Source organism: Garra rufa, chromosome 22, assembly GCF_049309525.1.
Source record: "Garra rufa chromosome 22, GarRuf1.0, whole genome shotgun sequence".
NCBI lineage: Eukaryota > Metazoa > Chordata > Actinopteri > Cypriniformes > Cyprinidae > Garra > Garra rufa.
Genome location: NC_133382.1, coordinates 13,239,608 through 13,256,311, shown reverse-complemented (window position 1 = coordinate 13,256,311; position 16,704 = coordinate 13,239,608). Strand labels below are relative to the sequence as shown.

Below are 16,704 nucleotides of genomic sequence, written 5' to 3'. Positions count from 1 at the left end.
GGATTTAGGTCAGGACTCTGGCTGGGCCACTGCAAAACGTTAATGTTTTTGTCTGCTAACCATTTCTTCACCACTTTTGGTGTGTGTTTTGAGTCGTCGTGCTGAAATGTCCACTGGTGCCCAAGGCCAAGTTTCTCTGCAGACTGCCTGATGTTGTTGTTGAGAATTTTGATGTATTGCTCCTTTTTCATGGTGCCGTTTACTGTGATTAGGTTCCCTGGTCCACCAGCTGAAAAAAAAACCCTAAAGCAATAGGTTCCCACCACCATGTTTGACAGTGGGGATTAGGGCTGGGCGATATGGCAAAAATGTAATCTCGATAATTTTTTTCCCATATTGAACGATAACGATATATATTTCGATATAAGCTGTTGATGTTGCCAGCTTTAAAATAGTATCCCAACAATGACTAAAGCCACAAAAATGAAAGGGTTCATTAAATTACATTTAAAGTATAGTTTATTAACAAAAACAGATTACAGATTTGGCCTTAAAAATTAAAACAACTTACTAAAATAAATTAAAAAAATAAAAGTTGTGACAGAGTATGGTAAATGAGAGTAAATGTACAAAATGTAAACATAAAATTATTGTAAAAACATAATTTGTAACACAATTATTTATTTATTTATTATTATTATTAACACAATTGTTTATTTTCTCTATTATAGGTTGAGCTATTTAAATTAGAGGCAACCACTGCATTTTGAAACAATCTACAGTATAAATAACAAAAAATTACGACACGGTTCTTTCTTAATCGTATTAAGTGCAGACAATTCAGCCATAATCTAAGTAGGCTACTCTCTAAATATTCAAAGTGCAAAAGCATGATACAGAGCTATAGACATACACAACCTATCATAGCCTACATACTAATAACAGCCTAGATATGTCATGTAGCCTAATTTGCGTGCATTGGGGGGATTAAAATTGCTTTTGAATGCGCGTGCGTTTTTTGCTTTCGGTTTCAGTTTTAATAATCGCGCCAAACTCTCAGCTGAGCTAAGAGTCACTTTTCAGGTAGCCAAACCACTTATATAACGGAATTCGTGCTACCTTTTTTGTCGACAATTTCAACATCTTTGGATAATATTAGTTTCACTTTCGTCGCTGCTTCCTCTCTCTTTTTTTTGTCGTCCTGGTGTTAAGTTTGCTTCGCAAAGTGCGGTAGGAAATGAACTTTGTACTTTGACGTGCACACGCACGCTGTACGTTGATTGGCTGTTGTCGCATATTTCTACTGTGTGATTGGCTCTTAGATTAATCCATATCGAGCAAAAAATGTCTAGAGCCTATCATCGTTATTAACATAAATTTTATCGCGATTCGATATGATATCGTTTATCGGCCCAGCCCTAGTGGGGATGGTGTTCTTAGGGTTGAAGGCTTCTCCTTTTTTATGCCAAATGAAGACTACATCATTGTGGCCAAACCATCTGACCATAAAACAGAAGACCAGAAGTATTCTTCTTTGTCCAGATGAGCATTTGCAATGTCCAAGCAGGCTTTTGTGTACCTTATCTGGAGAAGTGGTGTCCTCCTTGGCCTGCGTCCGTGGAACCCAGCGGTGTGCAGTGTCCGTTGGACTGTCTGCCTTGAGATGTTGCCACCAGCAGAGCCCAGATTATTCAGGATGGCCTCTGAGATTTTTCACAGTGTGGAACGTCTTGTATTTTTTAATAATACTTTGCACTGTAGCCACTGGAACTTCAAAACATTTAGATATGGTCTTATAGCCCTTTCCTGACTTGTGAGCAGCCATAATGCGCAGCCGCGGGTTCTCAGTGAGCTCCTTTGTCTTAGCCATGACTGTCCACAAACCAACAGCAGAGAGCTTCTGTTTTTCACCTGTTGAGTTGATTAAAACAGCTGTTCCCAATGAATCAGGGTAATTAGGATGTTTTAGAACAGCTTGGACTATTTGGAATGGTATAGAACTTTAGATTTTCCCATAGACTGTGACAGTTTGCAAAGGGTATGAATAATTTTGGACATGCCACTTTTTGTTCAAATGTAAATAAAAGCTGAGAAATTTTTTTTTCTCACAATGATGCCTCTTGTACATTGTCTTATTATCTTTTGGGAGAAGCCTGTCTCATTTCCGGTCAAAAAAAAACAAAAAAAACAAAAAAACTTGCTGGTTGAATAAAAGTAATTTTAAGTCAGAATTTGCCAGGAGTATGAATAATTTTGGGCTTGACTGTATATACTTTTTAACTTTAAAATTGCCCTACATCGCGGCATAAGTACAAACACAGTATTTACAAAGTGAACGTGCAAAGATCACACAGCCTTTACAAAGTTAAAACAGTAATGTAGGTTTGAACGATTTTGAAGTTGGAGGAGAAAATGAGATGAGACTTCAATGTACCCTAATGTCTTGAACCAGAATACACAGAGTACACACAGAGCTAGACAAGATGAGCATTTGAGGTTTAAAAAGTATGCAAATTGTAATCTTTTTTTAGAAAGTAACCGATCATTTCGCTATATAAGACCCTTTTTCCTCTGCTGGGATCGTTTAGAGCCCTTTGAAGCTGAATTTAAACTGCATTTTGCAAGTTCGGGCACCATAGAAGTCTACTATATGGAGAGAAATCCTGAAATGTTTTCCTCAAAAAAAACATAATTTCTTTACGACTGAAGAAAGAATGACATGAATATCTTGGATAAGTAAATTATCTGTAAATTTTTGTTCTGGAAGTGAACTTCTCCTTTTAGGAAAATGTGCTTTTCATTGCTTCTGTAGTGCATGATTGAACAATGACAGAGTAACACATTTTGTGAGAAAATAATACATCATATAAGTAATTTGTTTTGTTTTAAAAATCATTTACATGTATGAGGTGGCGAGGGGGGCCGTTTACCCCACACTCGGAGCAAAAGGCTCGTCAGCATGGGGCCAGTAACTGAAAACTAAAGATCATTAACTAAAGCTTTGTCTCAGAATATATTTGGAAACATTAATGATTCTCATTTGCTACTTAAATCTACATAAATAAAAACATATGTAATGTTAAATCAACTTAGACCTACTTGACTCACTTTTACAATTGAGTTGCAAAGTAGGCAGAAAGTATGAGTGAAGTCTGTTTGCAGGTGTAAAAGTCATAAGTTTTAAGCCATCTACTATGTTTAAGACTTATTTCTTTAGGGCTGGACTGTTTGTTCCATTATGAGGTCTTTCTGGATTGTTCATTTGCTAGTAAAATAAGGTCAACTTTTTTGTTGCTTTGGTTGAGTTGCTTAAAGAATACCAGCCTCTGGAACAGTGCTAGATTATCAATATTTACGGGGCATTAGGGACCTGACAGAGCTGAGCAAATGGCACTGTGCACAGTACAGTAGTTGCACAAGTTTCGATAAGCAACTATTTACTTAGGGCTCATCCTCACAAAGCCAGAGCTTTCATTATCCAATCTTTTTTTTTTTTTCCTAATTTTTCAAGAAATATATGCGTACACATGAAACCACTGAAACTGACTCAAAACGATGTAGTATAAATTCCAGACCAGTATGTGGTGCTGTAATTCTGCCACAGAAGACGAAACATGGAGCGATACATTTATCACACTATTTATTAATCTGCGTTAATGTTAGTTAATAAAAATTCAGTTGTTCATTGTATGTTCATGTTATTGTTCCTGTTACATGATGTAGCACTGTCTGAATAGTGTCGTGGGGTTATGACATCATAGTTTCACAAAATACAAACGGAAGAATGTTGTTTTCAGATTTTCCACTTTAGGACCCGGTTTCAAAAAATAGTGGTTTCAGGCTCCCAAAACGCTGGATCTGCCTAAACGAAACACCAATATGATTTTTTTTTTTTTACGTATACAGCTAAACACTTCTTTGTGTGAAATGGTAATTTTTAGAGCTTGACAGGCTTAGTCCCAGTGTACATCTATTTTATAGAAAAGAGCAGCGTGAATGACCTCCATGATATCTGTCTTTGTGTTGCATGGAAAAACAAGGCAAAGCCATAGGCAACATAGGCAGCTGCCTAGGGCGTCACAACAGGGTGCCGCTCCAGCACAGAGCTGTCAAGGTGTGCACTGAACTAGTGATCAGTTTCATAGGATTTCTCCAATCCTGCTGTTTTCCACATTGTGTCCACCTTGATTGTCATCATCATCATCTAAAAAAAAAAAAAAAACAGTCACTGTAATCACAGATTGAAATGCCACTCCATTGTACAGCAGAAACACAAAAAAGGCAGCATTGCCTTTGAAAAGCAGATTGATGTTGGTCATTCAGGATGATACAAGACCTCATTCACCATGTCTTTGCAATAATGACTAGCTGATGTACATTATACCTTATTTAAAGGATTACTTTACTTCCAGAATTAAAATGTCCTGATAATTTTCTCACCCCTGTATCATCCAAGATATTCATATATTTCTTTCTTCAGTCGCAAAGACATTTTTTTGAGATAAACATTCCTGGATTTTTCTCCATATAGTGGACTTTAATGGTGCTCAATGAATTTAAGGTTAAAAATGCAGTTTCAATGCAGCTTCAAAGGGCTCGACACAATCCCAGCCGAGGAATAAGGGTCTTATTTACCAAAACGATCAGCCATTTTCTAAAAAAAATGGAAATACTTTTAAATCTCAAATGCTCGTCTTGTCTTTCTCTGCGATGCAAATGCATAATCTGTGTGCTTCAGTTCAATACAGTTAGATTAGGTTGAAAAACTCCTATCTTATTTTTTCCTCCAACTAAATTGTCCTACACTGTTGTTTCACTAGATAAGACCCTTATTTCTCAGCTGGGGTCGTGTAAAGCCCTCAAAAAGTACAGGTCTTTCAAAATAAGAAATAAAAAAGCTAAGTAAGTACAGTAAGTTATTTTCAGATGAGCTAATGTTTTAATCAAGACTTATTTGCTGTTTTATCAATCCCTTGGAATTATAGACCAATAGACCTTGTCACGAGCAAGGCTTTCAAGTCACCTTTATTTATATAACACTTTATACAATACATATTGTGTCAAAGCAGCTTTACAGTAATAAACAGGAAAATATGTGTGTCGATAATGCAAAAGGACAATAGTAACCACTAAATTTTCAGTTAAAGTCATTTCATCATTGAATTCAGTGATGTCATTGTCCAGATCAGGTTAGTACATATAGTATCTGTGCAATCAAGTTGATGATATTGTCAGAAATTAAGTTTCCCCAGGTTCAAGTAGTTGGGGTTCTGTCCTTCAGTAATTTGCTCACTGTTTGTCTGGTGGAACATTCTAACAAAAACAGATGAACTAAATACAACAGAAATTAAGTCAATTTTTTAAACCCCTTAATAAACTTTTTTGTCTCCCTCATAACCACTTCCTAGAGTGCTACAGAATTTCGATATAGTGTGTTCAGACGGTCACAAGCCACTGACACAAGAACCCCTCTGAAATATTGATTAGTGACTTTCTCTTTTACTCCCTCTGCTTTTAAAAGCTACTGCTTGAAACCCCTTTCTCCCCCTTCTCTGTGGTAGTCTGTCAGCTGTGTAATATTTTCGCTTTGCTGCTGGGACTTTAAAGTATACTACTTTAGAAAATGTTCAAAAGCACGTCAACGTCAAAAAATCCAACATTAAGATTTAGGAGATGTGTTTCTCATATAAACCTTAAGGGGGTGTTGTGAAGACTCTTAGGGTGTCATCCAGTTCACTAAAGGAGTTATGCAAATAGGATGTTTGAATGACCATGTTCATTTTCCAAAAAACAACTCTACCACATTGCACTAGCTCACAGTCTTCCAAAACACAGCAATCATTTTCAGTTGTGATTTTTACTATACAAAAATGTATCAATCCTTGATAGTAATGCAGATTTCACAGAAAAAAACTAATATGCTTTTGAACACACTCCTTTCTTGAAGCATTTTGAGAACGGCTTGGATTATGAAAATAAAATGTAAAGGAAAAAGAAATGCATGTCAGAAATTAATGTACAAATTGAATTTAACTGAACAAATTAAAAAAGGCAATCAAATGCAAAATAACACTTAATTGATTTATATCGTCTTCATCGCTTGATTACTAGATTAAAAATCTTAATTACATAATTAATTTGTTTCTTTTTTATTTAATTTTTTTTTTTTTAGTTGGAAGCATACAGTATTTCTTGAAACATAAATATATGATTTATTTATCAAAAAGCAGGCACTGAAAAGCAAGCTTCCTTGGTGTAAACAGTGAGCAAGGTAATTATATGTATGTTTGAATAGAGCCGGTCACATCTGGGGCATGTCTGAAAGGCTGTAGCTCCATTGTGTGAAGGCTTGGAGGCTGTATGAGAAATGGCCTTTTGTTGTCTTAATGAAAAAAAGTACCATGAAATAGCAAATCACTCTCTGATGGGAGAGAATGGCCAAAAATGGAGCAGACAGTAAAGCTCATTCAAGAGCAGTTCCTGTGTCTTGGGCAGAGGAAAAAGAGGATTTTGCGAGAGCTAGAGAAAAGAGAGACTGCAAATAATTTTATTATGTAGTTTCTACTGTCAAGGTCAGATTTTCTTTTCTTGCCTCTGTTCTTATTGATGAGTAAGACGGGCACTTGCTATACTTTCTGTAAAACTGTATCTGCCTCTCCCACTTTTTCTTTTCATGGCTAAATCATAAAACCTTGCCCCTGTCAATAGCCTGTGATATGTATCTCGACTTAGTTGTTACTGTTAAGGCTATCTATGTACAGATTCAAAAATTACACTGGCTGGCATCACTTATCAGTTTCAGCAAACAAACTCTTGAAAATTCTGCAGGAGTCTCTGCTGCTAACTCACCTAAACATTTTCCTCAAAATTGTTATGTTATAAAAAAAATGACAATAAAAAATAAATTACTCATGTATTATGCCAGTTGCTGTCACGTGTTGTGGGGGTAAGGAGTACGAAGAAGCACGATGGAGTCAGAAAGTCAAAACAAACCAAACAACCACTGGAACAACGTTTAAGACGGGACAAAGAAACTGAGAAAATGCAGTGCTATAAATAAACAGACAAGGACTAATGAGGAGAACAAACAAGAACCAGGTGCAAGGATTTATTAATTAACTAAACAAGGAAAGGAACATGACCAAATAAGAAAACAGGAAGCAAACAGAAACAAAGACAGGGGAAACACAAGGCAAAACCAGTCCATATACGTGACATAACTCCCCCCTCCCAGGAAGCGTGTCTCGTGGCGTACCATATCAACCAGGGAGGGGGGGGGGGGTGGGTGCTCTGGAGGCCGGTAACTGGGGAGACATGGAAGGCCTCCAGTGCGAATCAAGGAGCTCTGAGAGCCATGGTGGATCAGGGAGCTCTGGGGGCCATGGCGGAATTCGGAGGCCATGGCGGATCAGGCAGCTCAGGGAGCCATGGCGGAGCAGACAGTTCAGGGTTCTACTCGCCCGGAAGAGTTCAGGAGGAGTGGGCTCTGGAGGGTGCTCTGGAGGCACAGACACTGGAGGCCGCTCTGGAGGGTGCTCAGGAGGAGCGGGCTCTGGAGGCATGGACACTGGAGGAGCGGGCACTGGAGGGCTGGACGGGAGCAGCGTAGACGTAGGGGACTCAGGAGAGCTGGATGGGAGCAGCGAAGATGAAGGAGACTCAGGACAGCTGGACTGGAGCAGCGGAAATGAAGAAGACTCAGGAGGGCTGGACGGGACCAGCAGAGATGTAGGAGAAAGGATCGGTGGCGAAAATTCCAGAGGGAGCGCTATGTCCAGTAGGTCCACAAACTCAATCTTGGCCGGGGACCCAGGCAAGGCGGTCATCTTGGCCAGGGACTAGGCGAGGTGGCCATCGTGCTTGGACTGAGGACTGGAGGCAGGAAAAGGGACGTTGAAGTGATGGCGGTTCTACCCAACTTGGTTGTGGGGTCTGCCTGGTTAGACCTCCGCCGACGGGCCTGGGGGTGCCTCGGGTTGGCAGGTGGCCGGAACCTGAGGTATGTGGGGGGTCCTGGCGAGGGGTGTGCTGGTGAGACGTGATGAGTTTCGCAGGGGGCTGGATGATGAGACTTACAATCTCTCTTTATTTCTTCAACCTCGAAATTAGAGCCATTTAAATAAAGGATGAGATTAATTAGCTTGATCAAGGAGAAATCACAAGTAGTGAAAGCAAAGCAGATTGTCTCCTCATCCAGCCCCAACCGAAACACGACACCAATAGAGATGCCGGGCCAGGTCACCCGATGGGAGAGCTCAAGAAACTCCTCCACATACCTCTCCAACGTCTGCCCACTCTGCTGTAGCCCCTACAGCCTGTCCTCAGCCTCTGTCATTTTAAAGGTCCTGTCTTGTGTCATGTGTTGTGGGGGTGGGAAGTATGAAGGAGCACGATGGGGTCAAAAAGTCAAAACAAACGAGCATTTAATAAATCTACATGGAGCAAACCAAACAACCACTGGAACGACATTTAAGACAGGAACTTTTTTTGTTAGCTGAATTCCTTTCACATGAAATATTCACATTTCTCAAATGCTGGTTTATGTTCATTTGACATGCAGGAATACAAAATATTAATATAAAGTATATATATTTTTAGTATGTTATTTATTTTGACAATACAATATAGGTCACAAAAATACATTAAGATTATTTTGTTATATATTGTGATGATCATATGTGAACCTAGACCACAAAACCAGTCATAAGTAGCACAGGTATATTTGTAGCAAAAGCCAACAATACATTGTATAGGTCAAAATGATAGATTTTCTTTTATGTCAGAAATCATTAGGATATTAAGGAAATATCATGTTCCATAAAGACATTTTGTAAATTTCCTACCGTAAATATATCTAAACTTAATTTTTGTTTAGTAATATGCATTGCTAAGAACTTCATTTAAAGGCGATTTTCTCAGTATTTAGATTTTTTTGCACCCTTAGATTTCAGATTTTCAAATAGCTGTGTCTTGGCCTATCCTAACAAACAATGGAAAGCTTATTTTTTAAATTTTTAGATGTTGTATAAATCTCAAAAAAAAAAAAAAAAAAACACTTATGACTGTTTTTGTGGCCCAGGGTCACATATGATGAACATTTCATCTCATAAGAAAATGTCTTATGCTGCTGCTGAAACATCCTAGCAAACAGAACAAAGAGAGCAAAATGTGATGGCAATTGAACTTAGGTTGCTTTTTAGGGGTGTTCAGTTATTACGAGAGCTAAGGCCTCTTTTACTACTACTACTACCACTACTAAAAATAAAATTAAAATCACTTCTAATTACAATTTTTTAAAATGATGAAAATGTATGTCTACACAAATATAGGAAATTGTGCTAATATAAAAAATAAAGTGATCCGGTGTGTGTTGTGTTCCCAAATACACATTGTAAGTGACATGCAGAGATGGTGTTCGTGTGAAGCAGCTGAGAAACCCAAAACACAGGAACACGTGAACACAAATGCTCTGGAACATGCAGCACACATCTAAATCACAATTTTGATAATTGCTTCAAGCCAAATCATGTTTTTAATTTTAATCCACTTGCAGCCCTATTGCTTAAATTTTAATTTTACATTTTATGATTTAATTTGTTTTTCGTCAACTTACAACCCCCCTGCTGGTTCCTCATGAACCCCAAGGGATTCACAGATCCTCATTTGAGAAACCTGTTTTTTAAAGTGCACTGATCATGGAAATAGTAAAATAGTGGAAAAAGTGACTGATTTCAGATGCAGCTTTAGAGAATGTAGGTGGTATTTATTATTAAGGGAGGATAGCCAAGCTGTTTTATTCTCAACCAACTTAAGGTTAGGGTTAGAACTGCCAAATGACATGTCTCAATCAGCTCCCAAGCTTGTGAAACTATAATGTGTAAACCTTGGCTAACTACACATTGGGATAGTGATTATCACTGCTGGTATTAATTAACAACAGGCAGGACTTTTTTTTAAATATTACTTTTAACTCTTTAAACACATTGTTTTGTTACATATCCTTACAGCATTTCAGATAGAATATTAATTAAAGGCTAAACATTAGTAGATGTGTTAACTACCTGTCTTGGGATGAATTTATGCCGACATGTCATTATATCTAACGAGTTGCCTTGTGCGTTTTATGTTTTGCTCTTCAGAAATGTGACATTTTCTGGTAAGAGAGCATAATGAGCATTGATGCTCCCTGATTTTTACAGTGCATTGTGAGATTTTTTTTAGGAAGTGAATTTTCCGGTGCACTTGAAGAAGTTTGCGATCGAGACAGATGTTAAAATGGCCAACTCCCTGAACAGTTCCCTGACTATTGAATTAGGGAGCTGATCGAGATGCACCGATTAACACATTATTGCTGACTTTGGCAGGGTGATTTTCTAATGTAGTGAAAATTTCTAATGAGACTTTCAGAATGAGTTATACATTTTTTTATCCGTGCTGCCTGAAAGAGATAAGGTATAAGGTATAAGATCTATGAAAAATCTGTGCATAACCATTTGTGCATAACTACAAGTCCATAACAATTTGACATTTATACAATCTGATAATTCATGTTATCCCAGCATGATCAATCGCAATCTTGCTTATTTGATTAGTAACATAGTGCATAATCTTACATATTTCTGAAACTGTTGAAAAAATGTCTGTTAAACTTTCAAAATCCTAAAGGTTTGTTTATTTTCATGATTAAATAATTTAAACAGATCTCCAGTGTAATTCTATTGAAGCCCACTGTATATACAGTACTGTGCACCAACAAAAAATGGTTTAAAGTCAATTATTTCTATATTTTGCTGTAGTATGACATGAACAAACAGCAAAAAAACTGAGACAGAAAGAACTGTGGCAATGTCTCCAAGATGTTTCAAGAGACCTACCTGCAAAGCTACCTGAAAAACTATGCACAAGTGTACCTAAGGCAAAAGCCGCTTTAAACGCTACAGATGGTCACACCAAATGTGGATTTAATTTAGTTAATAGAAGTTCATTGATAAATCAAATCTATTTATGCCATTATTTTTTAAGCATCCTCATTTTACAGCATTATTACACAAGTGCCTAAAACTTTTTACAGTACTGTTGCTTTGTAGGAGGGTCTCCTGAAGCATCTTGGAGACGTTGCCACAGTTCTTCTGGATTTAGTCTGTCATTCCAGATAGACTGGAAGATGATGATGAGATCAGATCTCTGTGGATCTCTGGCTGTTGTCAGACTCTGCGTGCAAACAGAAATCTCACTGGGTTATTACAATTAATGGCAAAATGAATGTGTGGAAATGTAAACTGGTATTTCCTACTGACACACTAGCAAAAGATAGAATTTGCTGACTTTAATCAAAATGATCCGCATGCAGGTAAATGAAATACACCACTGATGGTGCCAGTGATTAGCCTAGTGATAAACAGTACTTAGAATTATATCCTGGCCATCAGATAGAGCAGTGATAGAGCTGTATTTCACTGGCCAGGACTATAAAACAAAGAATAATAGTCGAGCTCTTTGTTGATTTTAGGCCTTGGTGGCATTTGTTGCTTTGTCAACATTTTTCAATGAACCAAAAAATAGTCAGCCTACTCCAAGAACTCTCATTTTATCCTGCACCGTTTTCGAAATCGCCTGTTCCCTTCTGAGTATGCCTCTATTGTCATGCCGCGAGTAGATAGCCGGTCATGGGGAAAAGTCATTTAACGGAGGTCCTCAGTTGGCACTAAATCTTCTCTGAGAGAGTTGTGGAGAGGGGAGGTGGCTTCCATCATGTATGAGAACTGCTCCTTGCTTGAATACGCATCAGTTGTCTTCCTTCCTCATTCAGAGAAGTCTACTCTGCCCATTGCTTTCTCATCCTGAAATTACCCATCCTTATCTTTTAAATTTGTTTGCTCTTCTCCTTTTGGCTAAAGGGCATCTTCTATACCCCTATTCCTGAAAGCGGTTGTTTTTGTTTCTAGTTTTATGGATGGCTTAGGGATGCAGAAAGTGCAAACTGCCACATATGCATTTCTTTCTTTCTTTCTTTCTTTCTTTCTTTCTTTCTTTCTTTCTTTCTTTCTTTCTTTCTTTCTTTCTTTCTTTCTTTCTTTCTTTCTTTCTTTTTCATAGAAGTAGAAGTATAATGAGACTAAAACATAGGCCATTTGTCTTAAAGACTTTAACCTGCCTCTTTACAAAAACTTGTTTGAAATTGTTGGACTGAGGCTTACTGTCATATAGGATAATTTGCAAAGATCCGGGATTGATTCTCTTTTTATTACATTTAAGGACATTCTCAACAACCTGGAGAATGTGGAGTCATGTGACCTGGAGGAAGATGACCTCATGTTGGATTTGGACTTGTCTGAAGATGCATCTTTACACAGTGGTGAGTGATGATATAAAGTCAAAGCAAAAATTAGAAATATGCAAGTTTTTGATATGTTAGCCCATTTTTCTACCAACAAAGGGTTAAATGTGTACAAGGATAATCAGCTGTCCTTCCTGTCTCCCTGTAACACAGTCTTAACCATTTTACATTAGGGACATTGCAGTTTAAATTGCTCTGGCCACATCCTCACTCTTTATGCCTTCCTGCAGCAGGCCTATGGTGTGTTTACGCAGGCGAGCAGGAATCCTGGGCATCTTTCCTCTGGTGTTTTTTTCAGTGTCAGTAGAAAGGTCCTAAGTTATTACTACTGTGACCTTCATTGCCTGTGGCCTGTAAACTTTTGTGAGCAATAATTGTTTATGTTCATTGAACTATGTCAACAAAATTTTGATTTAAATACAGTGAGGGAAAAGTTATTTGATTCCCTGCTGATTTTGTATGTTTGACCACTGACAAAGAAATGATAAGTCTATCATTTTAATGGTAGGTTTATTTGAACAGTGGGAAACAGAACAATAACAAAAAATAAATCCGGAAAAATGCATTTAAAAAAAGTTATAAATTGCATAAAATTAGCATTTTAATGAGTGAAATAAGTATTTGACCCCTTCACAAAACATGACTTAGTACTAGGTTGCAACACCCTTGTTGGCAATCAAACATTTCTTGTAGTTGGCCACCAGGTTTGCACACATCTTAGGAGGGATTTTGTCCCACTCCTCTTTGCAGATCCTCTTCAAGTTATTAAAGTTTCGAGGCTGATGTTTGGCAACTCGAACCTTCAGCTCCCTCCACAGATTTTCTATGGGATTAAGGTCTGGAGACTGGCTAGACCACTCCAGGACCTTAATGTGTTTCTTCTTGAGCCACTCCGTTGTTGCCTTGGCCGTGTGTTTTGGGTCATTGTCATGCTGAAATACCCATGCACGACCCATTTTCAATGCCCTGGCTGAGGGAAAGAGATTCTCGCCCAAGATTTGACAATACATGGCCCGTCCATCGTCCCTTTGATGTGGTGCAGTTGTCTTGTCCCCTTAGAACAAAACACCCCCAAAGCATAATGTTTCTACCTTCATGTTTGACAGTGGGGATGTTGTTCTTGGGGTCAGAGGTAGCATTCCTCCTTCTACAAACTCAGCAAGTTGAGTTGATGCCAAAGAACTCGATTTTGGTCTCATCTGACCACAATACTTTCACCCAGTTCTCCTCTAAATCATTCAGATGTTCATTGGTAAAGTTTAGACAGGCCTGTACATGTGCTTTCTTGAGCTAGGAGGACCTTGCTGGCGTTGCACGTCCTATACGGCATAGTGTGTTACCAATTGTTTTTTTGGTGAATATGGTCCCAGCTGCCTTGAGATCATAGACAAGATCCTCCTGTGTAGTTCTGCATTTTTTGTTGTTGTTATTCTGTCTCTCACTGTTAAAATAAACCTACCATTAAAATTATAGACTGATCATTTCTTTGTTAGTGGGTAAACATACAAAATCAGCAGAGGATCAAATCATTTTTTCGTCAACCTCACTATACAGTACATACAAAATCTTTATTTTTTTTACTACTAATAATTCCCCACTGTATGCAAGTTCAGGGTTTTATATTGTTAAATTGAGTACATTTAAATATAGGAAAACTGACTCAATACTGGCTTTTTATTTATTAACTTCAAAATAAATGTAAAGGGACAGTTGAGCCAAAAATTAAAATTCTGTCATCATTTAGTCACCCTCAAGTTTTCCAAAGAAGATATTTCAAAGAATATGTTTAACCAAACAGTTAATAGACCATATTGACTTTCCCTTGTAATTAGCAGAAAATGAAATCCATACAGATCTGGAACAACTTGAGGGGGAGTAAAAGATGACAGAGTTTGCATTTTTGCCTGAACTGTCCCTTTTGTGGTTATTTTTAAGTTAATAAATTCTGTTTATATCAAACAATGTCTGTACTGTTGATAGTTTGACCTGGTGTACCATAGTATTCCTTAACAGTGTGTCTTGTTTATCCTGCTGTTTATCAATATTAATGTTGTCTTAGACTTACATGGTGAATTATAAAACAGACAAATAAATCCCATAGACTTTTATTACAGGAGGGACACAAGCTTTATCTAGAGGCCCACATATCATAGAGAGGAGAGTTTGACTTGGGCCAGTAAGCAAACTTACAAAACTTTAAAACGACAAATGTTCTGAAAGTCACTTACAAAACTAGTTCTTAATATACTTATCTGTTGTAGACACTGATGGGACGTCACTTTATGAATTCTCTGAAAAAGACAGCTGGCCAATTCAGATGAGGAGACGTCAGCAACACTGGGGCAGGCGTGATCAGTTCCGGTATGAAAATATGTTTTTATTCATGCATTTTGACGTTTAGTTAAATTGTACATTTTGTCAGTCACTTATCTACATTGTAAAACTCTGAAAACATGCCTACAGTATCTATACAATTCACTGCGGTTTCCAGTTGAAATGTACACTAGTGGTAGTAAAACACTAACAACTAACACAGACATTTTATTGATTAATAATATCTTATTTGTGCGTAGTTGTCATGACCTCAAAACACTTTTAAAATAGTGTATAACTACATTTTGATGCATAATCAACAGCAATAATCAATGTAATGTCATTTTGCAGAATTAAAGGCATTTTTGAGTCCAATATGCGGCAGACAGCTGTAAACAGACTGGCGTTAAGCCATCTGGTGTTAAAGCTTACCTAAAAAAGATAAGCAAGTATTTTTTATAATGAATACCCACAATCTGAAGGCAGTGTTCAACTGTCTTTGTTTTGACATTTTGTCATTTACAGTTCCAGTTTTAAGCCTTTAGTCTCCACAAGTGCATCTGTGTCTGTTTTATATGATTTAAAAGGCAAATTTGTCTCTTTGCTGCATGTCTAAATTCACATATTGTATCAAATCTGAACATGAATAATCATAGACACTAAGACACTGAAAAGTCACTGCACAAGATAACTTTAAACTTCACTTCACTGAACACAACTATCCTTTGTCTCTATCACTTCATTCTTAAATCCTCAAAGCCACATTCTCGACAGAGCTTCTGGTTGCCCTATATATCCAGACTCAGGAGGATTCTGAATTACATGACTGTCATTGTATAACTCAGGGTTATTGACCTGTCTAAAGTTTTTTTTAATGATTGCTTTCTTTCTGTCTGACCTACAGAAGTGGCATTTTTCAGTCGTTTGATGGGCGCAAGGAGCAAGGGCTGGAGAGGTCGAGGTCTGACCATGTGACGTTGGATGACTTGACTCTGAAACTCATGGCTCAAGACTGCTCTTCTGTCAAAGAACAGCTGCTTCAACTGAAGACACTGCTTCAGGTCAGGCACAAATTAATGCTTTGCATATAAAGCCTTTATCAACTTTTCTAAGTGGTACTCAAATACTATTACAGCTGCACAGAGAATGCCCTAGCAACCTCTTGTTTTATTTACATTTTTAAAACACTCAAAAATATGAATTAACATTAATAAAGTTACCTGATTATGTTATATAAACAAAAGTCATTTTAAAGGAATAGTTCACCCAAAGTGAAGATTCCTCGTCACTTCACGACATTCGTTCATCTTCGGAATACAAATTAAGAAATTTTTGATGAAATCTGAGAGCTTTCTGACTATCAATATCACGTTCAAGGCCCAGAAAGGTAGTAAGAACATTGTAAAAATAGTCCGTGTGACATCAGTGGTTCAACCATAATATTATGAAGCTACAAGAGTACTTTTGTGCTCAAAGAACACAAAAACTATGACTTTTGTTCAACAATTTCTTCTCTTGCATATCAGTCTCCGCCACACGTTCATGAGAGTACCAAAAATCGTTAAACATAATGCATCTTCAGTTGATAATATTACAAAAATTGCTCATATCAACCGGGTTAAACTGTTTTCTTGCTCTTACTTGTTGCAAAACATAGTTAACACAATGTCAATTAACACAACTAACATTGTGGAGGCTGGAAGCAGTAAAATCTGATTTCAGCAGTGTTAGCGGTTAAGTTCAGATCAAAACAAGGTGAAAATCAAACAGTGTTTTTAACAAGATTTCTCCTTTTCATGAAAGTTTGAGAAGCAAGGGGCACAAGGGTCTGATTAAAACTTCCATTAGTACAGTCATGATTTTACACCTCACTTTAAACCAGGCAAGCTAATTGTTTTGTCTAAGAAAACACTATAATGCAAATATCCTTTTGTCTACTTAAGTACAACAGCGCAAAAGAACAGAAGTACAAACACGTATTATGCGTTTTCATTATAAATCTTGTCAGTTCAGCTCATATTTCCTTAATGTAAAGAAAAAGTTAAGATGATTTAAACTTTCCCAATTAAATTGTAATTAAATCTATTCATTTAGCAGCTGTGATTGACTTCACC

The 16,704-nt window shown here is 37.4% G+C and overlaps 1 protein-coding gene across 1 annotated transcript in view; it reads left to right on the top strand.

Moving 5' to 3' along the window:
* Positions 1-16,704, top strand: part of ccser2b (coiled-coil serine-rich protein 2b) — a 69,007-nt gene that overhangs the window by 19,263 nt on the left and 33,040 nt on the right. Inside the window, exons 3-5 of the mRNA XM_073828458.1 lie at positions 12,196-12,295; positions 14,539-14,638; positions 15,498-15,651. Of these exons, the coding sequence (XP_073684559.1) occupies positions 12,196-12,295; positions 14,539-14,638; positions 15,498-15,651 (354 nt within the window). The remainder of the gene's footprint in view (positions 1-12,195; positions 12,296-14,538; positions 14,639-15,497; positions 15,652-16,704) is intronic.